The following is a 27,850-nucleotide window of genomic DNA, read 5'->3' as shown; positions in this document are numbered from 1 at the left end:
ATCGCATCAAGCATACTGATATACGGGATATACTTGGAATTATCTTCTTTTTATCGAACAATCAAGGGAATGTAAGAATTGATGAGATATACTATGCATACGGATCAAGATCATTTCTGTATTCACTTTGTATCGCTAGGCGCCGTAGCTGCGTCTAGCACGCAGGTAAGTAATGTGTATGGATTAGGCAGGGGCAAATCATCACACGGGCGGGTAAACAAATAAACAACGTCTTAGTGGAAGTTGCGAGTGTCATGGGTTGCCATTTCCTAATCGGGATGAACCACCGTGCTTTCCTTACGGAGGATCACCTGACCTTGCTTTTGCCCAGGCGGAACTTGTTTTTCATTTCTTCTTCTTATCTGTACAGCTTCTACATAGAGACTTTGTTTGATCTGGGTTCGATTATATAAATAAATTGCGACATGAGGCAAGCAAACAGTTAACTGATTGTCTATCTCGCGGAATAAACCTCATCTTCTCCTTGAACTACGCCCACTACTGACAATGGGCGCTGGATCAAACGCATCTTCGTCATCATCATATTCAACTCCATCGCTCATCACGCTGACGCTGCGAGCTGCTCTTGTGGCGGCAGCTCGCGTGGGTCTCGTACTTGAGCCACTGACACTGGTGCCGCCTAGAGTTTGGCTCTGGCTGGGCTGAGACCGACCGAAGTTCAGTGTACCCTGGACTTTCTTGCTGGCCGCTGTTGTCCGTCCGGCTGGTTTGCGAGTAGACGCCGCCTTGGATCTACTGGTTGTCGTGGTTGGTGCCGCTCTCCCGCGAGATCTTGGTGCTGGCTGCTGGACGAATAGATCCTCATCGTCGTCGATGTTTTCAGGGATGTCATCCAATACCACGGGTTCATCGTCGCCTGGCATCGCTTCCAGGAAAGCTTCCTCATCATCTTCATCGTCATCGTCCAAGACATCTTTTCTAGATCCCCGGGCTGGTGGAGCGGTAGTTTTTGCTTTACCCCGTGCCCTTGTTGTAGTGGTCTTCGCCGCAGCTCGACTGGCACCTCTACCTCTACCACGAGTTGATGTTGACGCAGCAGCAGTGGATGCGCCCCGTCTTCTACTCGTAGTCGTGGCTCTGGCAGGGGCTTCTTCCTCTCCATCATCATCATCATTGTTGCGGCCATCTTCATAATCAGAATGTACCAGTGCACCAGGTTGATCCTCCCACACACCATCAAATTCCGTATCCCAGCCATCGGGTTTAGGCTTGAACCGCTTCTTCCCGCCTGTTCTCCTACCTTTGCCTTTAGCAAATAGCTCTTCAAGCTGTTCGCGATATTTATCCATGGCAGCCTGGATAATCTCCTCACGTTCATAGTCATCCTGATCGATTCCATCCTGGTCACGGTCTAGATTCATCAGATGCTTAATCTGGCTTTCCAACGAGTCATTGACAAACATCTCCATAGCATACTTGTCGTCCTTATCAACGAATTGGGACACGGCATCTCCAAAAGAATTTTGAGGCAGAATTGTTAACGACTGTGCCGTAAGGAACTCTCGAACCAGCTGTTCCACCTTTATCGCATCAAGGGCGACGAGATGGGACACAGCCGATTCATCTGGTGCGTCGGATTTGCCATGTGTAAGAGCCGTTCCTTTCTTCTTGCGATGAAATTGCACAACATCATTAACATTGGCAACTTTGCCAACAAACCTGTTCGAGAAACGCTGTGGGTTTTCACAATCGAAATTTCCTCCTCCAGGCCTCGATGTCTCGACTTTCAACCGTACGAGTGGTAGAGGGGGCTCAACCTCGTCGTCATCATCATCACTAGCGGCTTCTCGCTGTTGTAGCCACTCGTTCCTGGCTTCTTCAACCATCTCCTCGACAATACCCATCAAAAAGCGTGTCGTCTCAGTCCGGGTATCTTCCTTCCTAGAAAGCTTTTGCATCTCTCTTTCATCGCTCAGAACAACTTCTCTGGTAACAAATGGCCGAACGGACTTTAGTAAAATGGGCTCCGACTTAAATTCACGCCCAGTTATGCTTAGTATGGTGACATGTTTCTTTACGGCTTCACCAGGAACCAGGGACGTTGCTACTGAAGAGCCTGGCTGTATGACATGGAAATTTGTCTCCGGGTTTAATCGAGGGTGTATCAGGCATTCGTGCTCATGGCCCCAGATAACCAAGTCAAGAAAATCTGGCAAGAATGACTCCGGCAGATAACCTGTCTCAGTATGTGCATGGTGGTTCTGGTGCACGCTCATAAGATTGAACCAGTCTTCCTGCTGCATCGATGGTCGAAAGAACTTGACTTTGCCATCTCTGAACGTGCGAAATAACCTCTCATCTCGTACATTACTCATCCCAAACAGTGCTAGCTTCGTACGTCCCTTTTGCAGTAGAACAGGCTTGATTTGGATATTATCGGATTCAGGAGTGCGGCCATAGTAATTTATCAGGCCTGATACCTGCAGCAAATCGAGGGCAGCCAGGTGACCTTCACCAGATGGATCGTCGTGATTCCCATGTATGGAAAAAACGGGAATGGCCACGTTAATATCCAGATCCTCGTAGTTGACATGATTGAAAGCTCCTTGAAAATTCTCGCTGGCATCACTGAGCATCTCCAGCTCGCATGGCTTATCTCCAAGGCAATTCATGCGCAGAGACCTCATCACCTGGTACATAGACTTTCGGGACGGCTTATTCTCGTGAAACAAGTCTCCTGCAAGGAGCACCATGTCGACATCTCGTTCTTTAGCAAGGCACATCACCTCGTGAAAACTCTTCCAGCTGTCGTCGCCCCGTACGGGGTCGCGTTCATTGTACCCAACGTGGTTGTCCGTTGAGACAAGAATACGTATGGTGTCCGCGCCTAAACAAGTCAGTATGACATTGATTCCACGAGGAAATGGCATTTATACCGGTTGGGGGCATTTTTAGGTATTAATATCCGCAGCTTCGTTTTGAAGCGCTGTTAGAGGGTAACTTTTGAAGTTTTTGTCGGTATAATTATTGGGTAACTACTCCGTATGCAAGAGAGACTATAGATGCATCCACCAGGCTGCAGCAACTGATCTGCTCCGTCACTGGATTGTAAAATGGGACGGGGGCAAAAAGCAAAGAGATGCAAAACTCAACATAAACGCGCCATAACTATGTCACCAAGCTATCTTAAGCATCCTCTACTTCTCATCTCCCGCCAGTTTGCTCGAGTGAGAATATTGAAATTGAAGAAAGCTGCCTGCAACACAACGCGATAGTTAGTTGAGGCTCCAAACCTTGTCCCTAACCGACCCGACTACCAGTAACTAATCATCACGTGCACAAGAAATGGCTCAGGGCGCTTAAATTCGTCCTATAGATAGACTAATGGGCTACCTTTGAATAATATTGATAAAACTTGCAGGTATAATATTCAATTAAGGTGCAAAATATAACCATGAATTAGGAGAAACTAGGTTAAAAAAAGATGGCCACATAGATGCTCTGTTCCGAGACTGCCATTCTTCATTATAGTCCTATGAAACAAATGGTTAAGTGTAAGGACCTAAGACGATCGATATTCTAAGACAAATACTTGTCTCCTTGATATAAGGTCCCTGGTTAAATATTCCACCTAACCAATCTCATATCAATATTCTAGTTTTAAGAATGACTAAATATCTGAAGAAGAACGCTGAAACTGATCTTCCTCAAGATGTGTAGTGTCAATGGTGGATGTGGTTGAATAGATGATGCGAATGAATACTTCTTGAGAGGGTATTCAACTGATTGCCTGGGTAATGATTGCATGCGCAAGGAAATCAGTAGTGGGGTTTGGTTGGAGGAAGCTGAGAGGATTGACATGTCCATCCCGTGCATAACTTGATGCCATAAAATTGAACGACCTAAATCTGGGGCTCGTGTGAGCGCTTTAGCATAGCTTTTTCAAGGATCAGTCGGTTTGGCATCGCTTAATTGTCAATTGATATAAACGAATTATTCGCGATCAGAGCCTCTAGATTACTAGATGTACCGGGATCGACTTGTTCAGGAAGAAATACGGTACGCATCATCTTCTCAAATCTTCCTTTAGCCCACTTACATGGAGAATTCTGACGATTCTAACATGAATTGATAATAGAAATGGGCTGGGTATAACGATTGAGTTTTCGTGGAGGCGGAAGGCTACCTGGCCATTTCTGGGGAGTTAGGAGAGATCAATGTAATTGGCCTGCCTATGCACGGTATTGTAAACATATGGGTGGTCCTATTAGAGCGGTATTCGTTATTTTTGCAGTACTCATAGTTTATGGGACTTGTGTGACTAACCGTTTCCTTGAAGGCAAAATTTAGAGAGCCGAATTGGGGGTGGAGAAGTTGAAAAGGAGGAATGGCATTCGCAGGCGTGTTGATGGTATCTGGAGTTATAACTTCTCCAGGCCTGGGAAATATCTGTACAAGGATTGCCAAATAGTGGCTTTGTTTTCAACCTTGATATGTTATAGTTAGAATGTCGTGTACGGACCTGCACGTGCTATTCTCCTATTCGAGCGGTGTCGGAATGAGCCACAACGACGGGCGCCATTATTATACGGGAGTGAAGACGATCCAATTCCCCCCTAAGAGCAGGGCCACAGCCAAATCTGCTTGCTCTAATCTGAAATCGCATTCGGACATCCATGAAACGACGGACTAGCTCGGCCTCCTCAGTCTATTGAATTCTATCAGTATATAATACGACTTAAAATCCCAAAAATATTTCAGTCAGATAGTTCAGAATTTCGACTCACTGTATCACATGGCTTCCATAGCCTTTGCCGTAGCTTCCGTAGCCTTTGTATCGATGGGCTTTACTATAACTTTTGTTGTGTACTGATGTGTGTGCTGTTGGCTGTTGACTAGACAACGTGTGAGCGCGAGGTCGGCTAGTCATAAGGAGTGAACTGAGCAGTTTTCATGAGGGTGAGCTTGGTCATATTCTTGCAGCAATTGTACTCCAGTTCCGTGGAGCCATAATGAACCTCAGCTGGTGACAGCGTCTTGGATGCGTAGAGAGCTGGTCGCTTGTCGCTTTAGCTTAGAATTTTTTTTTAAATTAACTCTCACTGAGTAAAAGTATCGAGCGCCTCTTTTGCCGTAGTAATAGCTGCAGTTATTCCCTTATTTTCCTTAATAAGGTCATGTAGAACCTGCTTAGGGGCTTTTAAATCCTGACTCTTAGGTCCTTTTTGCAGATATTGCATTTGCAGTAGTGGCAATCATTGGTTTTTTGATATACTCCGTACCCAGGATGCAATATCAATATTAGGAAGATACCATATCTCCAAAGTTTATCCAGTTGAAGGAGCAACGAGCAAAATAGAAATATCATGGCAGCAGAGAGAGGGGGGAAGAGAGGGGGAAGAGAGAAAGAGAGAGAGATGGCCTCACTGACTTACCGGGCTTTCTTTTATATTCCTGCGTTGCCTTCAAGTGAACTTCGGCAGTGAATAGTGAGCCGGCAGCGACTGTCGACGTTGAAGTTCGGGACGTGTTGAAAGTGAACCTTAAGCTGAAGCGCCGCCGAAACGCGTGTTCACGTGACCAGACTTTAGTTCGTCATTTCCCGAAAGGCCGCAAAAAACTCCTTTTCGCTTCTCTGTCATCTCGCATCTTCAACCTCTCAACGTCACCACAAGGACTCGAGTCTGCCCGCAAGGAAACACAGCGCCGCATCTCTCATTGACAGCCCCCCTAACGCTCCTCGACTGATCCGGTATATCCTGGTTCAGTCTTACGCTCTCCTTTCCCCCAGATTTCCTTCCCAACTTTTATGCAACCAGAGTGCTACAGGTCTACAATCACTGCCTCAGAGAACCACTCGCGCTACAACCAACCCACTGCCCAGCATGGAAACTTCTCTCATCCGGAATGTTCTGCCAGCCGCCTCTCAGGTCGAGATGACGGCAGCAGTGGCTATACCACTAGCTCAGTGGTGTTGCCGCCTTGTACCTCCGACTCGCGACTTGATGGTGATGCAGCAGACACTGGATTAGAGGCGCAACTCCCCGCAAAACCTGTATCCTCTCCTTGTCACTCAAGCGATGATGGCGCCCTCGCGATGCACCGGAAGTTGAGCGAAGATCTCAGCCCGCAGGTCATCTCCATCGAGAGCTTTCCCAATGGTACGAAATGGCGCATCCACGTGGGGGTTTTCAGTGAGCTAGGATGTTTGCATGCTAACTTGTATGGATGTTTTGTTAGAGGTCCTGACGCATATCTTATCGCACCTCCAGCCTTCATCTCTGTCGTCGATAAGCCTTGTGAGCCGTCGGTTCCACAGCCTGGTGACCACCCCGCATGCCTGGCGGATAGCCTTCTCCCGGTACTTCCCCGGGCCTGCGCTTACCGAGAAGAATGAAGGCCGGCAAAGAGGCGATGATTGGGAGCATAATCTCCTGAAAAGGCGCGCATTTTGCAGGCTTACAGCCCTGAGCTCCTGGAGAAATGAATACATCCTACGGACCAGGCTATTACATTCAATAGCTCGTGGGAAGCCTACCAGCTACCAAATCACGGATCAGCGCAAGTCGACGCGTGCTGGCTCTACGCCCGCTGCCCACGCCGTTGTGACATACAACTCCTTGCTCCAGTTCCCTATCTCCCACATAGATGGTACGTTTGGATCCGGCATAGAGAGCAAACCACCTGCGTTTGTCCATGGAGCAAGCGAGGAAGGGATCGCTACCCAGAGTGATCCGACTTCAAAGAAAAGTGGTGCCGGAAAATGGGGCCTTTTATCCGAAAGTCGAATGTTCAATCACTTTTCAGATAGCTACCCAGGTGAAGCCCCTTGGGGTTTGGGAGCAGGAAATCTCGTTGGAAATCCCAATGTGATGGATGTGAGCCAACCTCATGGTATGGTATATGGAGAGGGATGCCCGCAGGGCCGTACTTATTTTCTCTCTACAAGTGAGAAAAGAGGACGGTTTTTTCCACGTTCAGTCCTGGATCCTCATTACGAACTTGGAATTCCGTCAGTCAATGCCGCACACTTTGGGATATGCGCGACTTGGATTGCCAAATCGTCTGAAACCTTGAAGTCAACAAATGGGCTATGCGGGATGATTACTGGCACTTCGTCAGGCATCCTCACATCCTATGCGCTTGGCCCGCATCCTTCCTATGATCAACGATTTGAACGGGGCCAGATGACAGCTAGGTGGGCATTATGCCCGGGAGTGCCCATTATTGCCATCAGAGTTGACGACAAGCTATCAGCAAAACGACTGTCGCAGCGTAGAATATGGATAACTGTCCTAAACGCCCTTGGAGAGCTTTTCTACCTCACCAGTATTCCACGTGGTCTTGATACCTACCAGAGATTGGAGCCGGAGGCGCTGGAGAAGGCAGCATGGCTCACTGGCCGCACTGTATCCTGGGAGATTGTTGAAAGCAGTCGACGCGTCCCTGTGCCTGATCCCTTCAACAAACTCTCCACAAATGCAACCTATAGCCCTCGATCATCATCAGATGAGATGAATTTAAACCGTGATCAAATAGTGGCTGAAACAAAAGATATTGAAAGATTCCTTGCTTTCAAACCTATACATTTCCGAACGATATATGAAGGATGGGACATGAGGCGCAAACTCGAAGTAGATTTTGCTGGTGATGATGGAAAAGGTGCTGGTGAATCTCTCATGGTCGTTTGCTGTTCTGCCGATGATGATCGGGTTGCATCTGTCAAGAGATTTACACGTGTCAGGACTGGTGAAAACCCATCCCTAGACAATATAGGAAGTACTTCTCCAGCATCAGAACCTGAAGCCGAAGCCAAATCATCTCTCTTTGGCCAAGGAGAATCTAGAGAGGTTCTGTCCTCCGGAAACCGGGCGTCGTCACCAATGCGTAATGGCTTTAACTCTTTGCCAGTTACTGTCGAATGGCGGGTGTCAAATCTGACTTTTGAAGGCCCAAAATCTGCTGAAATCACTGCTTGTGCCTTAGATATGTCTACCTTTGCCCGTCTGACAAAGTTTGAAGACCCCTTGCTCGGGATGTGTGGTAATTCAGAGGTGTCCTCCCTATGCTCCACTCCCTTTTCAGTCTTGAGCAATCCGCTGGTTTCCTCTGCGGAGATTCCCGGTCAGCGAGGCAGATACATGGCTGTTGGTACCTCACTAGGTTCCGTTTTCGTCTGGGACATCAGGGCCGCCATACCTGGGAATTCTCATATGGTGAATAATATCATGCCTATCCGCATCATTCATACAGATTCGCCCGAAATATCTAGCCTTGCATTGACGGCTCTCTATCTCGTTCATGGAGGCAACGATGGCTTAGTTCAAGCCTGGGATCATCTTGCCTCATCCACCCAACCAATCCGCACGCTTAATTCCAGGTTCTCTTCTCGCGCCCGTCGGCGGCTTGTACAGGCTACTACAGCGAACCAGAACGTTGGCCATAATTTCTTTGCTGCCGGAGCCATCTGCCTTGACCAGGACCCTACTCGGCTTAGAGGGATTGTCGCCCTTGGAACGCAGCTTCGTTATTGGGCCTACAGCTCCTCTGCTGCTGATCAATACAAGAGTAATAAACGACGAGTTCGCTACTCCCACCGCGGCAGCAACAGTTCACCAGAAACTCAGCGTTTTAGTAACTCTGGCCGAGGAGCGTTGATGGACTACATTATGAATGAGAAAGCTGAACTTGAAAGGCAAAATATTGCAAAAGAGAAAGAGCTCGCTCACTTGAGCGGACGATTCGGTACAGACCTACTTGGTAGTGATGCTAGTGATGAAGACCTCTTGGCCTACGCCTGTCTCTTGAGTGAGGAATCATACACGAGCGATGAACGGAACAGAAGAGGGAGCGAGAGCAGCTCTAGTGGCAGTTCCTCTAGCGAGACAATTGCATCGGACGAGACATTCAGTGCCAATCCACTTACTCGACAAATATCAACACCTACTCTGGATACGGTCGACGAAGAATTGGAGCCTGGTTTAGCTGAGGCAATCCGTCGAAGTTTACAGGATACCGATGCTTCTCAGTCTTCTAAAGAAGGCAGTGTACTCACAGAAGAAGTTATCCCTGACGTTTGTTCCTATTCCTTCTCCCCTAGCCTCTCTGGGACTTCCTCGCAGGACAACGTTGATGACCTCGATCTTGCTATCCAGCTTAGTTTGGCTGAGCAGGAAGGTCAGAAAGCGCCCCAAGAGGAATTTCCCGCTCTCGGAAGTACATCCAATACCCCGTCCAAGCGGAGAGGTAGAGGAAAGAGGGGATTCTGAATTGTTTCGGTCTGATAGCTTCCTGCTTGACCACAAAGCTGTTCTCCTTGCTTTCAACATCCATTGCTGATTGTAATCGTTTTCGGATTAGATGTTTAGTTAGTTGATTGTTAGAGCTATTCTGTTTACACACTTAATATTAATTGTGATTGCGTTCTTATATATAACTTGCTGTGCGGATGTAGTAGTGTGTATACAAAGCCTTTTCGGTGAAGAGATATATATACTCCAAAACTCCACTTACACTCTCCGTTCACGCCTCCAGGTGGGAAAATCCAAGATATCCCGTAACATAGTAGAAGACAGGTCATTAAAAACAGCGTAACCGGCATAAAGGAAGTTAAAGACGAGGAATAGTGCAGCTTTGGTTCAAGCCTTATTAACTTTTGAGGGCTTCTAGTCTGCCCCTCATCTGTTCTAGGGTAGCTTCCTGGTCTTCGAACTCCTCGGGAACAGGTTCCTCTGTCTGAAGCGTTTCTTCTGGCTTGATACCGCCTGTAGCAGCCAGCCTACCCTGTAGAATCTCCTGCAGTATCTTATCGACTTCATTGTCTGCCTCTTCCTCTTCCTCTTCTAGCAACTGGTCCTCTGGCATGGCACTGTCAATGGTTTCCTCGATAATCCCGGCCTTAACTAACTCCAAGCCTGTGTTGTATCAGTTAATAGCCCATTACAGAGGAAACTATTAGGAAGGTTAAGGTAACTTACTGAGCTGCCGCATGGTGCCTGTTAGCTCTGGTAGACGAACTAAGGTATTGACATCCTTCATAATACTTGTTGACGCTCTGAGGCTTCCTTCAATCTTTCTGACTGAAAAGGCCTCATTAACCTGCATCTTCACACTCTCAAGCTGTGCTTTACTCGTCGTCAAACGAGCGCTTTGTTTTCTTATCCGGATGAGTTCCCTCGCGAATATCCGTGTCTCCTTCGCTGCCTGCTCGGCCTGTGAGGGGTTCCGCTGCGCTCTTTTAGAAGCAGCAACAATAAACTGCTTCGTTTTTATTTCAATCGCCTTTAACTGGGATATATCTCGATCGAGTTTTCGTGTGTTTGACCGTATAAGAGCGTTGCACTTCCGCATCTGATGGGAGGAAATTAGCCGCTAGAACATTAAGGTATCTGTAACAAAGTGGGTGTATTCACTTGTGCTGCCGGGTCAGGCTTGAAGAAGACAGCCTTGAGGGCTTCCATGGTCCGTAGACAGTCAAAGGGACTACAAGAGCTGGCCCTTAGGAAAGACGGCCTAGGCGGCGGATGCGGCTCTACTGGGCAGTCGGAGACTTGTAGTGTGGTCCAGGCAGAGTAGAGGGTAGTTAACACTTGGATCCATACAATCAGTATGGCCAACAGACAGTAAATAGAGAGATAGAGAGTAATGTCCGGTAGTTTGCTTTGATCTATGCAACAATATAGAGCAATCCTAACACTGCGATATTGCCTGCATCACAGAAGGCGGAGCCCAAGGCCCGGGTTGTCTTTACCACGTGATAGGAGTTACGTGATTACATAAATTCTTCAAGTAATCGCTTGGCATTTTTCCCACATGGCCCGAGCTCCACAATTGCGTTCCTTCCAGTAGTTTCTATATTCTGCTTCTTCTGGACCTCAAAATAACGTCAACTTCTTGACATCAAGGACTTCAGACGGTTTCACAGAACAACCACTCCTCGGGCCAGATATTGACAATTTTGCCAGCTTAGATACTCGTTAATACTCGGTCATGGCTAACCCAAAGAGTACGTACTATCACTCGCTTCTTGTCATGATATGAAATAGAGGGGAGAGATCTCCACCTTACCTTATTGCGCACCTTCGATAACTATTCATAACTACTGATTTGGAACTATATCATGCTAATATTGTGTTTGTACAGTCACCTGGTGGCAGCGGTCATCGGATTCTGACCCCAAGAGAAACACCATTGGGTTGCGATTTTTGGTCTCCGACCTTGGAGTCGCCCCTAAGGAGACAAAGCAACCTGGCTCAACGGATACTGCTCAGAAAGATACGGACTCGGGCACACCCTCGAAAGACTCGGGAGAGGCTGAAACAGCCCAAGCGGAGAATAAGACAGAGAAAGACGCCTCTGGTGAGAAAGTCTTTCATGGACCAGGCGGATCTAGAATTGTGGTTACTCCCACTACAATTTCATTCATGGGCTATTCAACCTTCAGCAAGACACTTTACGATGTGGAATTGAAACTAGCGGGCAAGGTTAAGCCCGATAGTGCAACGTGCAATATCCAAAAACAACTCGCGAATGTTGTCCTGGAGGTTCAGAAACAGGAACTTGATACATCGTACTGGACGACGCTGGTCGAGGCTAAAAAGCTTGGTTTCTTAAAAACAGACTTCGAGATGGTATGTGAATTGTTGTCCTGGACGAAGATCTTTTCGAATTATGGCTTTCCCGATTCTAACAAGGGTTACAGTGGCGTGATGAAGATGAACAGGAGCCTGTAAAAGAAGACTTTGGGCCAACATCGCTTGAATATGAGGATGCCTTAGGACAATTTGCTGGTATGGAGGGCATGGGCATGGGGGGCGCAGGAGGAATGGGAATCGGGGGTGATGAGCAAACTCAGACGGTACGTTCTCATACAATCCACTACTTTCCTGGATATTTGCTGATATATGACTATAGGGAGATGACGATAGTGAGATGCCTGGGCTAGAAAGTGGCGAAGGTACTGAAGAGGAGAAAGGGGATACGTCTTCTACTGACAAACCAAAGATTGAAGTCCTTCCTTAGAGGGTTGTAAGAATCTACTTCCACCCCCCGAAAGTGGTAACTTTCGATGGTGTCTGTATTCAGTTAAGGTTGTGACCGACCTTCCCATACTTAGTCAAAACAATGCCATATGTTGTAAATGTGATATTTTAAATGGGCATCAGTAGTGCTAAAAAAAAAAAAAGAAAAAGAAAAAGAAACAAGAAAATGAACAGATATCCGAACTTCTCTCTTTACCACAGCTTGTATATCCATCAATTCCCTTTTGATATTTATTTTGGCATTGAATAGGAGCGTTCTTGTTGTGCTAGTGAGTATTTGGACTGTAAACAGTAAAATTTAAATTCTTCGCAATGTGGAAGCTATATAAATATACTTGTTTAGTTCTGATTTAATTTGTCAGGGCGGAAGGTATTAATGTTAACCTTCGCCTTCAACGGTGGCGGGTGGTTCTCTACTTGAAACTGCGGTATCTTCAGGTGCATCCGTCGAGCCTTGAAGTTTGGCAACCCGTTCTTGTTCAGATTTGTCTCTGAGTGCTTCCGTCTCTTTTCTCATGCTTTCCAAATTCCAAGCATCACCATCTCCCTCGTCATCATCATCACTGGATTCTGCCTCACTTTCTTGGTTTCTCCACTCTCCGCTCTCAAACATAGCACGGCCGGTAGCTTCTTTGGCTTTGCGTGCTTCGTCTTCGGCAGCTTTTTTGTCCAACCGTTCTTTCTTCCACTTTGCAAATGACTCCTCGGTGACGGGCGTTAGTTTTCCAGTAAGCTTGTGCCGTTCGGTCTCGAGGAAGTCCTCGAGGGTGAGAGTTTTCAGTGGAGATTTATCCAAAAGTGCCTTTTCAGCTGCCCGTTGTTCCTTGGTCTTTAATACGAACCTACAACAGGGTTAGGATCGAACCTAGAAATGCACAAAGTGGTAGGTGAGGAAACATACCCTGGTGGTAAACTGTGCTTATACATGCACTTGTCTCCGCCATTTGGACAAGTCCAGAACCATCCATACTTCTGATTTTCGACAGCTTCAATAAAGTACTTGCATACTTTATCCGTGGTTGTCCTCGGATTTCCGTGTTTACTCAAGACGACATCCCTCAGTTTCTGCTCATCCCAGTTATCCATCGTATCTGCTTTCTTCGGGTCTTGTTCATCTCGAGTATCTTGATAAATATTTTTCTTTTCTGCTTTGCGCTCAACCGCCAGATCATGACTGAATTTGCATTTACGGCCCTTCTCACAGTTTCCTTTCTTAAAGAAAACGCACAAAACAGTCTTCGGATCGACGCCAAATGGAACTTTTTGGACCTGTACAGGCTTGAACAGTTCTGCAACTTCACGTTTAGCCTGCTCTGCGGCGGCCTTTTCTTTTTCACGTTTTTCCTTTTCCATCGCTTTTCGTTTGGCATCCGCAGACTTGTTCGAGGCGGCCTGCGCTTCGAGCTGGGCTATTTGCTTACGGGCAGTCGATCCTTTTTTCTTGACGGCATCAGCACCCGTTAATAGTGGAGATGGAATTGAAGCTATTTGGTCAAGCTTACATTTTTCATGCCAAAGGTCTATTACAAAAGAGTCAGCCGTCTTCTCTATTTCATATTGTACCGGATCCAAAATTCAAGAAATGATATACCTTATCCTGCACCGAAGGTTTAGCCTTCTTAGGCTGGTCGCCTTTTCTGGGAGGCATTTTCTATCGAGTATATTGTATCGCGTGTATAAATTGTGGGAGATATAGGATACCGACGGGGCAAAATGAAAAAATTAAGCATAGAAAGAAGATAACTAAAAGAGTGTCCGCGTCTTTTCCCGCGCCAATAATTCCTGTTTGCTATTGCTTCGTTGACGCTTTCGTCGCCTGGGTGACCTGAAGGTGTGTTGTGAGCGAAGTTCCGAGATAGCGAGAGTTGGTGGGGAGGGAAAAAAAAGGCGCCAGTGATGAGTCAGCAGCGTGGCGCTTACGAGGGTTAAGCGCGGCCTGTCGGTTTCCAATGCGCCAGATCATCAAGTTGTAGACAGACAGACAGTCAGACAAGACGGAGTGACAAACAAGCCGGCGGCGAATGTGCTTCTATCGAATCCGGGTTCCTTCCATTAACGTTGACTGAACTCGCCACCTGGGTTTCAGATTTCTAGTCTATATTTCATCTCGACCCCCTTCGGAAAGCAAGCCTCAAATACTACAACCAGGTATCGCATATCAACACTTCTCATCGGTAATATTATCGCTGCTAACCAAGACCTTTTTTTTATGTCACAAGGCTTTTTCTCATACAATTGGAAATATGATAACTGATAATGAGCTTTATCAACTCGCCATCTTCCTTGGATCATGCGCTATGCTCCTCATCGTCGTCTACCATTTTCTAGAGGTCAATTCAAAGGCCTCATCGGATACAGACTCAACGCGTGTGTCTACTACTGCAGAATCAACAAAGCTCTCCGGATTGACGCAAGCGGCAAGGAATATGGGGGACTCTGACACTGGGGCATCGGGGAGGAGAAGCTAGTGTTGCTTGAACACAGTTATAAACGGAGTTTATGTATTGAGATCGGCAAAAGGTACAGGGGAACAGCTGGTTCACAATGATGGAATACATGATGTTGAGATGCTGAGAGAACTATTTCATGGTTGATAGGAAGATCTCCTTAGTTGCTTTTGCACACTGTTTCGATAGATGATTTTCTATTAGTGATACACCCTATCTAAACCACCTCTGTGAGAGGAGCCATAGATAACAACTTAGACTAAGTCGTAAGACAGTCCATAATTTCCCCCTTCACTACCGAAGTTGTTCACAAAAGCGACCGCACCAAATCTAGAGCTCTCATGTGTCCAATGACAAAGTCAAGTAGACTCCCTACTCTTCTTGTCGCGCGCTGGCAAAACTTTGTAAACACTCTCGGAGGCAACGACGGTGCTTTGCCTCCGTTCGTTCATTAATATACACCCTCCTGGGCCTAATCCAGGGCCCACATTCGCCTGCTTCGCTGAGTGCGCCCTCAAAATCTGCAATGCACTGGATTTATAACTGTCATATCCATGATTCTTATTGAAGTCACGTATTGGGCGCCACGTAGTGGGCAAAATTATGGCAGGGGTAGAGCCGTTAGTCGTCGCTTTGGATACCACTACACGGCCTTGGTCATCGTAAAGGCATGAACCTGGATTGAAGCAAGGATGTCCTAAAGGGAGAGAAAAGAAAGAAAAATTCTAGTAATTAGGAAATAACAATCGGTAGATGGAACTTTCCAGTCTCACCAGAGGATACAGACTTGGGCCCGTCACCCAATTTCCAAGCTAGTGGACTCAAATGCACACTGTCCAAATGCTGCTTGAGCCCCTCGGTAGAAAAGATACGCGGTGCTGCTTCCCCAGACGCACATCCTGTCCACCTACAGATAGCCTGCTCTTCGCCAGACTGGCTATGTAGCTTTAAGACATGCTTTCGAAATATCTCAAAGTTATGCAGTTTAGCTCCACAGCCATCAAAACCGCATTCATATATTGGGTATTTATTTGACGGATATTGTGGCGTGGCTCTGGGGACAGCAACTTCAACTTTACTCGCGACTGAAGGGATAGCCTTGGGCTTATTTTTCGCTCCTGGAGGACGTCCGGGTCGTCGTCTTGTAGGAAGAGAAGATGCAAACGTTGGCTTTTGGGGTGTTGGAGCCATGGGTCTTGGAGGAGTGGAAGATGAGTCCGTGTTGACGGTGTGAGAGATTCTGAGCTGTGAAGGTCCGCGCTCCGATTGAAATCGCCTTCCAGCGCTAGTTTCATCACGTGATATAGAATCGTCACGTGAATGGGACTTCGGCTGGGATAAAAGTGGCTCAGGGGCAATTTTCGGGGGAGGAGGACCGCCAGGATCCACGAGATCCCATCGGAACGTCTCAAGGTCCGAGGTGTAATCGACGAATTGAAAATTTTCCTTCAGCTTGAGTAAGTGATAGTTGAGTGAACGTTCCGTAGGATGGCGGCCAGCCGCAATCAAGATATCTCTAGCGATTGTCCGAGGATCGTAGTATGATCGTTTCAGGGCCTTGGCTTTGTTCATGGGCTTAACAATACCATTGTAACGACGAAGGTCTTCCTTTCCAGTAGGCTGTGGTGTTGCGTCGACATGTTTAGGTTTAGCCATGCTGGTGGGTTTCTCTGGCATAGGTTGTACTGCAGGTGACGGCTCGCGAGATCTAACAAGTTGTTTCTGGACGCTTGGGACAACTTTGCGGTCTTCTGATGGGCATTGAGGTAGGATTTCGGGGGTATTACGCTGGACAGGGGTGACGTTAATTGCATCTTCCATGGTGACATCAAGCGAGGTGTTCATTGTGTCTTCAACAGCAATCTCTAGCAGGTTCGGCTGATCTAGCACTTCATCCTCAGCCTCGCTCTCGTCCTCGTCGCTAATGGCCTGAGAAAGGTCAACAATCTCAGCAAAAGTTCGTTTCCGTGCCATGGCCTCTTTAGAATTAGGAAATGGCTCCCGTGGTTGGGGTGCGGGTGAGGCTGAAATGGATGAGCGGTGTTGAGGAGCACTTTTTCTGCGCCGCTTGGATATATGGAGTAAATTAAGGGATTTCTGGCGCTGTTTTTCTCTTGATAGAGGCAGAGCCGACACCGATTTACTAGGAACACTGCCTGGTTGGAGCGCCGTCACTTCTAGGTTTTGTTGGGGTATTGCTATTTGTATTGGATCAGCAGGAGTTGAAGAAACGAAGGATGAATCTGGTAAGCTAGGCTGAGAAGTTTGCATAGCCGGCTCAGAAGTAGCCTTCGTCTCTTTGTTTGAGCTCTCGCCGAGGTCGGGAAAGGTTTTTAAAAGATGCTTTGCAAAGTGGACCTTATTTATCGTGTATCCATGACCTTCCAACATGTTGCAAAGCTGTACATAACTTGGATTCTGTTCAATTAGGCTTGATATAAAGTCAGAAGTGATTGAGTCATTTCCTGGGAATGTGGAAATATATTGACAGGCAGACTCGGCTAGCAAACGTCGCTTCTGGTCAGGCCAAAAAGAAGTCATTCGTTCTTCCTTTCCCACCTCGTCTCCTGCAGGTTGTGATTGTCCTTGAAGTGGTAGCGGAGCGTCAAGCGTAGTGCGAGGATGGCCTTCCTGGGTGAGTTGTATATCTTCAGTTGAAGATGGGGGGATATTAGGCGACTGGGGAAACTCAGCATGTCCCGTCTTGGTGAAGTTATCCAAAAGGCTCAGCCGTTGCTCTTCCACGCTCAAGGAGGCATATGGTTGAGGCACAGAGGTAGGTGCTTCAGGAGCCGGCACAGGTTGACCACTCAGATGTGCTGCACTTATCTCATTTTCCAGTCCTAGATTACTATTAGGGGCAGGACTGGACTCATTAGCAGTCAAACTAGCTTTCAATCTCCGCTTTCGGCGTAATGCTGGGAATTTCCCCAAGTCGGGTAAACCATCAATGAATCCTGGTTTAGCGACTTGCTCTGGGATAATGGTCTTAATATTTTGTGTTTGGCTAGGTCTGGTGGAGGGTAGTGCTGTTTCATGGTGGTGTTGTTCAGCTTGTGTATTTTCAGTAGACATATTGTTGTTATTAATAATTGAGGGTGAAGCTCCTTTTTGGGCTGGTGTACTTATTAGGAACACCGCGTCACCCGTCGCACGTTTATTGCGTGCCTTTTTCTTCGGTAGATTATTGGAGCTGTGCGGAGGTGGAAGTTGCGAGGAACTAGCGATGCTAGATTCTTCAATGTAAGTTTTCGCAGACGTATTATCAACCTTGCTTGGAACCTGTGGAGCTGTTTGTCCGCTACTCTCTTGTTTACCCTAAGGAGATAAACGGTAAGCATTGCATGAGCAGAAAGGAAGTAAGGATATCGGGCTCACCATATTCGCAGCCAAGATTGATTTAAATAGGTCCGGGTCTTTCTTGCGCATTTCATCAAGCATCCTTTGCATCTGAGTAGCTGTGTCCTCTTTTCCATTGGCTTCTTCCTGTGTGGTCGAAGTGGTTTGAGGTTGAGTTGACGGCGAAATTGGGGCGGACGCAGTCCCTGGTTTCTGTTTTCGATTCGGTCTCTTCCTCGCTTTCTTTGGAGCATCATTTGAGACACCCTGAGGAGTTCCCTTTGAAGCTTCTTTCGTTATTGATGCTTCCAGCGCACTAATGACGGTAAGTTAGAATTACCAACGTTGGTGGGGGTAGTAGTTCATTGCTCACTTAGTAGCTACATTGGATACTGTTGTATTAGGTGCCACTTCTGATGGTGTAGCATTTTGAGCTGGAGGCTGAGTGGAATTTTGCTGTGTCTCCACCTGTATTCCTTCAATACCACCAGTCACGCTTGTTACATCTGGTTCAACCGATGCGTGGGCTGTGTTTGTTACTCCGGAAGTTCCAAATTGGCCGTAATATGGATTATATATGTTTGTTGGATCGACAAATCGGGGCAATGAGTTCTGAGTTGGTGACTCAGCCGTGACAGAGCTTGTGTCTGTTGGTTGTGAATAAGGCCTTTGACTCATGGCTGGAGAGGGGCGTCCGTTATCAGGTTTTGCAGTATTCATAGAGAACTCCTGGCCTGGACGACGGATCTGAGAACTGGAGCTAGTCCTGTTCGGATGCTGAAAAAGTGTAGGGGAGCGAGACGTGGCTGGTTTTGTTTGATGAACGCGGTGTTGAAGTTGTGGTGAGGGCTCTGCGCTTGAAGTGACCGAATGAGTGCTCATGTCCGAGGTATTGCTTGTCTGGTTTAAGGAGTTAGAAGTAGCTGTGCCTGCTTCTATGACTTGGCCAGGATTGGTTGTCTGGTATTGATATGTGTTTGAAGAGCTTGAAGTATTTGTTGCAGGCGAGTGACCGGTAGGGTCACCGGCTGAAGCGTTATATCGAGCTGAATTCGATACCTGATAAGAGTTTGCACTGGCAGCCGGCGCATTCTGGGTATAGTTACGCCGAGCGGCGGTGGACAGGGCGGTCATGGCTGTGGCTGCAACGGTGCGAGGGTTTTGCATATAGTCAGATTGATGTGATGGCGTGGTAGATTGATAAGACTGAGGGTTCTGAGAGGTCGTAACGGGAGGAATAGCAGCAGCTTGGCCCTGAGGGGGGCTGGAGGTATAACGAGCACCAGAATTTACCATATCCCTCCTTACGCCTATGTTCGGGTTAGATTCGCCGCCATAGTTGTCTATGACATGCGTATTGGTACCGCCCAGAGAATGTGCCTGGTTATTATATTGATGGGCAGTTGTAGTCTGATTTGTACCTGACATGCGATATGACACTTGCTGTTGATAGGTTATAGGTTGACTTGCGGTGTTGTTTGCGGGCGATAACCAGTAGCTATTCCTAACATTTTGCTGACTTGATGTCTGTTGCCTAGACACATTCTGTCCATTCCAGCTGTTATTCTGTTGTCCATAATCCTGAGATCTGTTCTCGGGAGCTGGTGCGGCCGGCTTTGGGGTTTGAGACGGCGGAGCGTACGGGGTTTGGCTCTGCTGGGCACGCGAGTTCGTGTGTTGGTATTGAGGATAGCCATATCCGTTATATGCCATATCTGACACCGTCTCTAGATATGTTCTTCAGACGACTCTTGGTTGCTCAGTTGCAGGCCCTGTGAAGACGCTGCGTTGCTGAGACTTAAGTATCAAAGATCGCAGTGACGTATAGACACAAGTAAAACAAGTGGGTAGGAACCATGTCTCCCGATCAGACAGAAGCAGTGCTCCTATAACCTAATCCTCTGTATATCGGCGCTCCTTCGTCTGCTTTTCCTGTTTCTTATGCTTTCATCTGCGCATCTTCGCGCGCGTCGTTCTGGATGAGCTCAAAGTCATGATGAGTCAGCAAACCCTAGCTCGCGCTTAAGTAACGGGAAGAGTAGGTCAGCTGACCCACAAGTCTTCGCTCCTCCAACACCAAAAAAAAAAATAACGTCGAACTTCAATTTTGAGGGAAGAGAAACACGCCGTCGACATCCAGCAGACCACACTTCTCCCAGGGTCAGATCGCATATCACGATGGCTAAGGTTAACACAGGTACGTGGGAATTTTTAATCCGGCTGGGCTGTTTGATGAAGCGGTGGTTACCGCGAGATTACTCTTTCTGGGACTGCGGGATGCGAGAGTTGAAATTTCTGGATGCTGACCATCGACTGTTCTTCACTTATAGCAATTGCTTGCTCCCGACGGAAGTCGCGCAAGGCGCACTTCAGCGCTCCCTCCAGCGAGCGACGAACCATCATGAGCGCCCCCTTGAGCAAGGAACTCCGTGAGAAGCACAACGTACGTTGATTTTTCAACATCATCAAATCGCACACCGCACCACTACATGCAGGATGAAAGGGAATCGCAGATAGAATATATTTGTCTAACCGGGTATAAACCACCTAGGTCCGATCGATACCAATTCGCAAGGATGACGAGGTCACCATTGTGCGGGGAACCAACAAGGGTCGTGAGGGAAAGATCACATCCGTTTACCGCCTTAAGTATGTCGTCCACGTCGAGCGAGTCAGCCGTGAGAAGTCCAACGGCCAGTCCGTCCCAATCGGCATCCATCCATCCAAGGTCGTCATCACCAAGCTCAAGCTCGATAAGGACCGTGAGAGCATCCTCGAGAGAATGGGCAAGGGACGCGCTGCCAGAGCCAAGTCCTCCTAAGCCGGTCGATTTGGGTCAGGGAAGTGGTTTATTTGGGTGTTATTAATGGATGGAAGCATGGAAAAATTTATAAACGACCAAGATAAAGACAATTTCACCATATTCGAAACCTTTCCTTATCTCTCCATCGTGGTTTGATATTGAAATGTGCCAGGACCCTCCTCTACTCCAGTCCGTGTCTTTACTGCTTGTGTCGGGCTCTTTAACCAACCTGACTTAGTTTGGGCGTCACATCTTGAATGCTTCTACTTTTCTACGTGTTCCTTGCGTGTTCAAATGGACTGGAGATATCAGGGGCCTACTCTATTTGTCTCGTGAGATGAAATACCAAAAACTTACATGATTCTCTGACCTTCCCAACATAGATATGTTTCCAGCCTACGCACCTTTCTCTTCACGCCTGTTTTATCTCCTCGCCAACCTACTTCCGTGGTTGTCGAGGTAAACGACTGGCGAATATCAAAATAATTCCTCACTCTCCTCCCACAATATTGTGGGAGGTAGGTAAGTTGAATAACCCTGCCTGCAGACTTGCCTCTAGACTATACTATTCAGTGATGAAAGCGGGTTTGAAGGCAGGGGACACCTAAAAACCCACATTGCTACATTGACGACCGGAGGGCAATTTGTATATTTATTCTGTTTAAAAAAGCCTCATATTCGGCCAAGCCTGTATCTCTCGTAGTAACTATGAACGCTATACCTATATATTAAGCATTAATCAGATAAATAACATTGCATGAAAAGAAAATGCTGTTCAAAATTCCAGAAAGAATTGACTTGGAACTTTGCAGTATCAAAGAAAGAAGCAAACGCGAATACGAAACATCATTCGAAGTAAATGGAATCTGTTAGCTGTCCATTAGTTTGTCATTCCTCGTGGCGGGCTCCATGTCCAACACAGCTTCCCCATGCTGGCAGGCCACATCCCATGCCAACAAACAAGTATATCAAAAACAAGACCACGACTATCAGCAAGACCATAACCTTGGTATTCTTCCACCACATCCGGCGCCGTAGATCCCGGCTACGTACTCTGAAATCACGAGCACTGCTTCCGAGCCTATCAGTCTTATCAATCAGGGTATCAATACGCTCTCCCCTCTCTAGAACGCGCTCAATATTCTCGGTCATGATATCTCGAACGTTATCGATCTCTCTCCTGGCCGAAGCTAGTGAATCAGATGGGGGAGTTGTGTTGAAAGTGTGTAGCAAGCCACGTAAGTCATTGTTAAAGGCAGCACATCCGTAAGCTGGCAAAGCAGCGTAATCCGTGCTGTCTGGATTATAGCTCGCAAGGAACTTCCTCTTCATCTCGAGTAAAAACGCGAAGGGAATGCGACGGCCCTGTTCGGCCGTGGCAACGACCAAGTAGCTCAAAGCCGAGTGGGAGTCTGGTGTCTGACTGTTCCCCTGTGCAGAGGACGCACTGGGAGAATCAGCAATATAGTGGATAAATAGCCGGTCATGGGTGTATGTGAGCTTCTGAGGCGAATCGTGTGATATCTTGGGCAGAATTATGGATGCTAGTGAAGAAGCTGAGGTGGACGACGTTCCAGGCACCGAGTGCTCTGTCAGGATAGTTGTCCTATGCGCTATACAGGCACTTATATATGGATTAGCCACAGCTTCATAAGAAGACAGTTAACGAGCCATATACACATAGATATACTTACTATAGAAGCGGGCTGGACGCTCTTGATGAGGACGCCATGATTAACGCGCTGTCTGTAAATCCAGACTGCAGACTCTGAGAGAAAGAGGAAAGGAGAAGATAGAAAGTGAAAAAGTGATCAAGAAGCCCCTGCAAAAGGATATGTGAAAGCTCTAATGGACTTTCTTGACTGGTGTCTGCCTGCTAGCCTGGCCTAAGATTGATCCCTGTGGTGCAACTGTAAAGCTGGAGAAAGCAAGTCGCAATCCAAGCATAACAAGATACGCAGGTTTGTCTAGTTTGCATGGCTTGGCCCAAGCTTCCTGCAACTACCATGTCTTGGCACTATCAGAAAGTGACTTCGCTGATACGACTGCCTGGGACGACGGACGACGGACGACGGGGCAACAATTAACATAGAATATCAATTTAGGCCAATTTACAGCTATACCTCGATGATATAAGTATCTACATTAGAAAGACCTCAATCTAGACTCTGACGAGGACTCCGATTCCTCCTCACTAAGGGGCTCATCTTTCGGCTCAAATCCACCCTGCAGCTTCTTTTCGCCGCCCCTACGAGATTCCTCCCTAGTAGGCGTATCTACACCTTGTTTCGGGCTGCTAGTAGCTGTGGTATTCTGCCTTCGAGATGCAACCGGGCGAACCCTTTCCTTTCTCCCAGGAACATGGCGGAGATCCTTCACTTCGTTCAAGACATCCCTGAAACTCTCCTCGAGAGTCTTCATCCGTGCGAGAACAAGCCGGCTAAGCATGTCTCTGTTGTCGTTTCCTCTATCCTGTTGCATCCCTCCCATGGCATATGCCATTTGAGTGTTGAAGCTTCCGGGTACACCGCCCACGAAGCCTCCACCAACAGCCTCATTGTCTCCTATATCAGATCCTAGGCCCAGTGTTAGGGATAACGGTCGACGCCGTTGACTAGGCAGATTATTTAGCGACCACTGTATACCATGATCTGGGACAGAAAATGCTGCGGCTGTCGGCTGTGGGATTGGCCGTGGTCGCGTTGTCAGCTGTGAAGATTTCAGGTTGCTCTGTAGGCGTCGTCGATTTGGGGTTGTCGTTCCAGTCTTGCCTTTCTGTTTAGGCGATGGAGGTTTGGAGCCAGTTGTGCTCTTGGTAGCTTCCGGGGGAACCGGGTTATATAGTATAGTAGCGGCCGACGGATTCCTTGAATGATGACGACGCGGTGTTCGCGGAGTACGTGAAGGGCTATTTCTTCGTGAGAAGCGTTTGGCCGTCGAGGGCCTTGAAAGCATCGGAGATGAGTCTACCGAGCTCTCAAGCATGTTTTCAGTAGGGAAAACAGTCTCTTGGGTTTTCCTATGATCAGGCAAATCTCCATCTCTACTAGAGTCACCTCCCCCATTTTCATCGCTGCTCAGTTCATCGTCACCTTGAACCTCAACGTCAGTTTGTGTGGGCGCAGTCATAGTTTCCTCCCTTTGGAGGTAAACCCGAGGTCTGGGTCCCTTGTTTACTTCTGTAGTGTCAAATGCAACACTCATGAAGTCTTCTGGATCCGAGGCAAAAGACCTAGTAGTATCTGTGAAAAAGTTATGACCGCTCATTCCTCGATTTCTTCGTCGTCGTTGTGACTGACCCGGCCAGACGCGCCTTGCCTCCAAGTCTTCCACTACCTTTCGGTCCTGGTCTTCAGGTGGCGCTCTAGAGCTTCCGTCTCCAATATTCCTCATCCAATTACTGACGTTGGCAGTGGACAAGCGCTGGCGGGCTCTACTACGCCGGGGTTCTTGGTAAGTAGTACCTTCACCAGATAGATCAAAGACCTGGTCCAGAGCCCGATCCTTTTGATGAGTAGCAACCGATGGTTCTCGTACACGGAACCTGGCGCGTGGTGTGAAAGGCGAAAAGGAGCGCTCTTGGTCCCCAATTGGGTCAACGGGATTGAATCTGCTCCTGATCAGGTCCGTAGGCTCAATGGCAGCAGGCCTCAGTATCGTGCGCTCATACAGGTATATGCAAAAGAGAATGGGAAAGTGTGTTATCTTGATCACAGTACGGTTAAGCTTCAAAAATCTTCGGAACGGGATAACGAATCTCAAAGGAGTAATTGCCCAAGCGAGAACGTTGGTAGGCGCCACATAAGAAAAAAGAGCATCCGATTTCACCATAGATATAGTATTAACGGCAAATAAAAACTGATGCTCCTCGTGGGCATTCTGGACAATCGCCATGAACGAGTTTGTGAGAATAGTGATCAGGATCGTTATAACAAGGAAATGGCATATGAACAGGAACAGTGTGAGGATAATCTTCCCAAGAAGGTTATACCTGTCCCAAAGAGTCCAAGCCGCCGGGGTGAATCCCATCACCATTTGGAACAGCGCATAGGCAACGGAGCTAGGAGAGGCATTGGTATCGCCAAATGAAAACGTAAAGGCGACAAAGAACCCGCTGCAAGCTATAATGATAAGAATGAGCACCGCTATCAAGTCAGCAGCCATCATTCGGAATGCAATTAGCAACTGCGAGAAGTATCGATAATGGTCAAGAACTGAAAAAAGACGTGGCAGTAGAAGCACCGCATTGGCAGCGAGGGTATCGTATGCGAGCCCTGCTGCATAGGCCTTCTGATTTTGAGGCACAATTGCTCCATATAGACGCAAAACGTAGTAAATAAGAAGCAGGACTAGGATTCCAACGTCAAACATATTCCAAAAGCTCATCAAGTAAAGGCTAAAGCCCTGCTCATTGAAGCCAACAATCTCGTCAAGCATGAACCCAGCGCTCCAAAACCAGAACACCATTTCAAATCCAGTAAGGTGCAATGGTCTCTTCTGGAGCAAGATAAGAAAGAGACATAGCAGAATCGCGTAGGAAAGTGTAGACAGTAACTGTCGGTATCTAGGGACGCGTAACCTGGATAATTTGAATAGAGACGCATCGCGAGGATCATAAATGGATACCGAACGTCGGGATATGTGCTTATTTTGTACACTTGGAATACCCTTCGTATCAGCTCGATATCCACGCCTGTAAATGGATCCATAGCCATGGAATTGTAAAGGGGCATCTGGAAGAGGTTGTCTGTGCAAACTATCTGCGCCAGAGTAGAAGACTATAGTGCCAGCCCAGAGTGCTTCCAGTTGCTGGACCACAACCGGGTGGGCCAAGAATCGTTTTGCCTGAGCCCTGATGGCGATTTCTAAACAAGAGATTCGAACATCCTTAAGCAAAGCACGGGATCCCTGGTTACTATCCCAAGGTCGCCCATTTGAAGTTCCGGTGGACAGCTTCGAGGCCTGGCCTTGCAGTGGATGAAAATCGTATGACAGAGCATCTATTAGACTTCGCACGGTGTATTCCTTTAGCAGCTTGATAGCCAGAAGCTCACAAACCATTGCCCTTGTCCGACTTGCGCCACTAATTCCAGGATTTGAGGTAGCCTCCTTATCAAATTGGAGGCAGTTGACCATCAAGGCATAGAGAGTCGCTTTAGTGAGATGCCTGGAATGAATGATCTGCTGTATAGGTTTCAGTAGAAACTGCGATACTTGCGGGGATCGAAGCTGGTCCCATGTCAATGTCGTCTCGCAGCGTGATGATATCAGTAGGCGTAAATCGTGGGTGAGCTGATAAACAGGAATAGCATCTAGATGCCCAATAACATATCCGTATTAATTCAGGTTCAAAGAACGTTTTATTGGCAGGATATACTGAGTGTCATACCAAGATGAACAGAAAACATAGGCAAGAGAGGGGCTTGAGATTCGCTGTCGGGGCCATCTTCAAACTGCTCCTCTTCAATCTCATAATCTTCAATATTTTCTTCCGAAGCAGCCTCTGGCTCGGTCTGGGCAGCGGCCTCAAAATCACGGTCATCTCTCTCGTTCTGTTCAACGGGTCTAGACGACGAGAAGAGCTCCAGTCTCTGCTTTCGCATTGGCCGGGACAGCGAGGAAAACATCTCGTCTTCGTACCGCCAAAAGAGACTGATATTTTCTTTTCTGCTCGACGGCCACGTTATTGTCAAGCTTTCACTCAGACCAGGGATCAGATAGCCCTAAGGCCAGCGATGCCGAAGGAGCAAGGGGGAACAAAACAAACGGACTCCATCTAAACACGAAAACAAAATAGCCTCCCATAACAAAAGAAACAAAAGCTGTCAGATAATGCAAACCGGTCAGCAATCGCGGTACACTCAAGAGTGGTTTGGCAGGTGTTTTTCTTCCTTGATTCTGCGTGTCAATCCCTGTTGGTGGAAGCCCTGCAGTTCTCGGCGCGTCACATGATAGGGCCGATAAGGCGCGATATGCGTGGCATCCTTGTCTCTGGCAGCAAACCCACTAGTCAGGCTTGCTTATCGCTGAGTGAGTTACATGATAGCTCCGGCTATATGGAGGCGATACTGCATCTGTGACAGGGCTGCAGGGGTTTAATTAACATGAGGGACCAGTGGCATGTTTAAGCGGCCGTTTGATATCAGTACCAAGAAGCTCGGCGTCCTTTGATGGGCTTCGGCTCGATAGGATAACTAGACGTTATCATTATCACTGACATCTCGATTTCTTGTCCAGTGCTAAGAAGCAAGCTAATTTTACTCCTAACTTAGCGAACGCTAAAGAAAGAAAGATTTCGGAACGGCTTACCGCAATATTTCGCCCTGAAGCTTGACGAACTGCCGCTTGTCTGGCCCAAGTACAACCGTGGGATGGGACAGATGTTACACCCCACCTCGCGTGAAATTAACTGCTCATTTTATTCACAACATCGAAGGGACGTCGTCAATGGCTGTTCTCCCATCGAAAGAAGGGGGAAAGAGCGTGAAAGCGGTTATTTAGTGCAACAAACAACGGCTCTTCTGATGTTCGTTAGGTCGTCGGGTTGGTGTTTTATCACGTGACACGTTTAAGCGACCGAACTACTTTTTGAATGGGGATGTTTTTGAGGCTCTTTTGAAGATCGGACGTCTTCATTATTAGTTATTGTTGAAGGCTCGCAGCACGCCTTTCGAGAGATTACGCCGGGATCTGCAGGGGACGGAGTACCGCGCGAAGAGATGTATATGCAGCAATGACAGGGCTCATTCGCCAGCCATGACCAATATAACTAGTTCGAGGCCTGTGCAGAGGAATCACGATTGTTTGCCAACAGAGACAGGCTGTCGTTATTATTACCGCGCGCACTTCCTTCTCTCAAGCCTAGAACTTCGGAGATTGATCCGCTGGACAGCTTTCAACTCGAGGAAGAGGGAGTCGCGTCCTCCATGAGGATAAACTTTTAAAACGACGGTGCCTGACAGAACGCTTCGGTCTTTCTTTTAACATTTCGCTAAGGCCTTCTCGATCGGTATCTTCGTCCCAGCTGGCATGAACACCGGTTATACCACCCTAGCTCAAGTCGGTTAGGCGGCGTTCGTCCCACAGCGTCCCAAAAGCTGCTTTGCTCCAGTCGGTCCTTCGTTGGTAATTGGTTGGTGCTAAACCAGTCTTGACTAGATGCAGCCCATCACATCGGGATCAGCCAGTCAAGCCACTCAGTATTCGAGATGCATACGAAGTTCCCGCCCAGAGTCGTGATTCTCGTGGGAGACACGGCA

At 47.6% G+C, this 27,850-nt stretch overlaps 9 protein-coding genes across 9 annotated transcripts; 3 read left to right on the top strand and 6 right to left on the bottom strand.

Annotated features, from left to right (window-relative positions):
* Positions 1 to 473: 473 nt before the first annotated feature.
* Positions 474 to 2,744, bottom strand: TRV_03421 (uncharacterized protein; the record flags this gene model as incomplete). Its single annotated transcript, XM_003022425.1, has 1 exon — positions 474 to 2,744. One exon carries the CDS (start codon positions 2,742 to 2,744, stop codon positions 474 to 476), a length of 2,271 nt encoding a protein of 756 aa, XP_003022471.1.
* Positions 2,745 to 5,770: 3,026 nt separating this feature from the next.
* TRV_03420 (uncharacterized protein) lies at positions 5,771 to 9,230 on the top strand (the record flags this gene model as incomplete). The annotated part of the gene is made up of 2 exons (XM_003022424.1): positions 5,771 to 6,122; positions 6,313 to 9,230. The coding sequence occupies 2 exons, from the start codon at positions 5,771 to 5,773 to the stop codon at positions 9,228 to 9,230; spliced, it is 3,270 nt and encodes a 1,089-aa protein (XP_003022470.1).
* Positions 9,231 to 9,609: 379 nt separating this feature from the next.
* TRV_03419 (uncharacterized protein) lies at positions 9,610 to 10,421 on the bottom strand (the record flags this gene model as incomplete). Its single annotated transcript, XM_003022423.1, has 3 exons — positions 9,610 to 9,875; positions 9,939 to 10,332; positions 10,374 to 10,421. 3 exons carry the CDS (start codon positions 10,419 to 10,421, stop codon positions 9,610 to 9,612), a joined length of 708 nt encoding a protein of 235 aa, XP_003022469.1.
* A 529-nt stretch (positions 10,422 to 10,950) lies between these two features.
* Positions 10,951 to 11,982, top strand: TRV_03418 (Hsp90 binding co-chaperone (Sba1), putative; the record flags this gene model as incomplete). Its single annotated transcript, XM_003022422.1, has 4 exons — positions 10,951 to 10,966; positions 11,104 to 11,591; positions 11,663 to 11,818; positions 11,875 to 11,982. The coding sequence occupies 4 exons, from the start codon at positions 10,951 to 10,953 to the stop codon at positions 11,980 to 11,982; spliced, it is 768 nt and encodes a 255-aa protein (XP_003022468.1).
* Positions 11,983 to 12,381: 399 nt separating this feature from the next.
* TRV_03417 (uncharacterized protein) lies at positions 12,382 to 13,650 on the bottom strand (the record flags this gene model as incomplete). Its single annotated transcript, XM_003022421.1, has 3 exons — positions 12,382 to 12,844; positions 12,904 to 13,486; positions 13,566 to 13,650. 3 exons carry the CDS (start codon positions 13,648 to 13,650, stop codon positions 12,382 to 12,384), a joined length of 1,131 nt encoding a protein of 376 aa, XP_003022467.1.
* Positions 13,651 to 15,181: 1,531 nt separating this feature from the next.
* On the bottom strand, positions 15,182 to 19,501 carry TRV_03416 (uncharacterized protein; the record flags this gene model as incomplete). Its single annotated transcript, XM_003022420.1, has 3 exons — positions 15,182 to 17,767; positions 17,828 to 18,104; positions 18,162 to 19,501. 3 exons carry the CDS (start codon positions 19,499 to 19,501, stop codon positions 15,182 to 15,184), a joined length of 4,203 nt encoding a protein of 1,400 aa, XP_003022466.1.
* Positions 19,502 to 19,966: 465 nt separating this feature from the next.
* On the top strand, positions 19,967 to 20,609 carry TRV_03415 (uncharacterized protein; the record flags this gene model as incomplete). The annotated part of the gene is made up of 3 exons (XM_003022419.1): positions 19,967 to 19,985; positions 20,119 to 20,231; positions 20,340 to 20,609. 3 exons carry the CDS (start codon positions 19,967 to 19,969, stop codon positions 20,607 to 20,609), a joined length of 402 nt encoding a protein of 133 aa, XP_003022465.1.
* Positions 20,610 to 21,479: 870 nt separating this feature from the next.
* On the bottom strand, positions 21,480 to 21,923 carry TRV_03414 (uncharacterized protein; the record flags this gene model as incomplete). Its single annotated transcript, XM_003022418.1, has 1 exon — positions 21,480 to 21,923. The coding sequence occupies one exon, from the start codon at positions 21,921 to 21,923 to the stop codon at positions 21,480 to 21,482; it is 444 nt and encodes a 147-aa protein (XP_003022464.1).
* An 813-nt stretch (positions 21,924 to 22,736) lies between these two features.
* Positions 22,737 to 26,218, bottom strand: TRV_03413 (uncharacterized protein; the record flags this gene model as incomplete). The annotated part of the gene is made up of 2 exons (XM_003022417.1): positions 22,737 to 25,903; positions 25,981 to 26,218. The coding sequence occupies 2 exons, from the start codon at positions 26,216 to 26,218 to the stop codon at positions 22,737 to 22,739; spliced, it is 3,405 nt and encodes a 1,134-aa protein (XP_003022463.1).
* Between the last annotated feature and the right edge of the window lie 1,632 nt (positions 26,219 to 27,850).

This window comes from Trichophyton verrucosum (genome assembly GCF_000151505.1).
Source record: "Trichophyton verrucosum HKI 0517 chromosome Unknown contig00287_1.f1.exp, whole genome shotgun sequence".
NCBI lineage: Eukaryota > Fungi > Ascomycota > Eurotiomycetes > Onygenales > Arthrodermataceae > Trichophyton > Trichophyton verrucosum.
The sequence above is the reverse complement of the archived record's forward strand: the minus strand, read 5'-3'. Positions and strand labels throughout refer to the sequence as shown.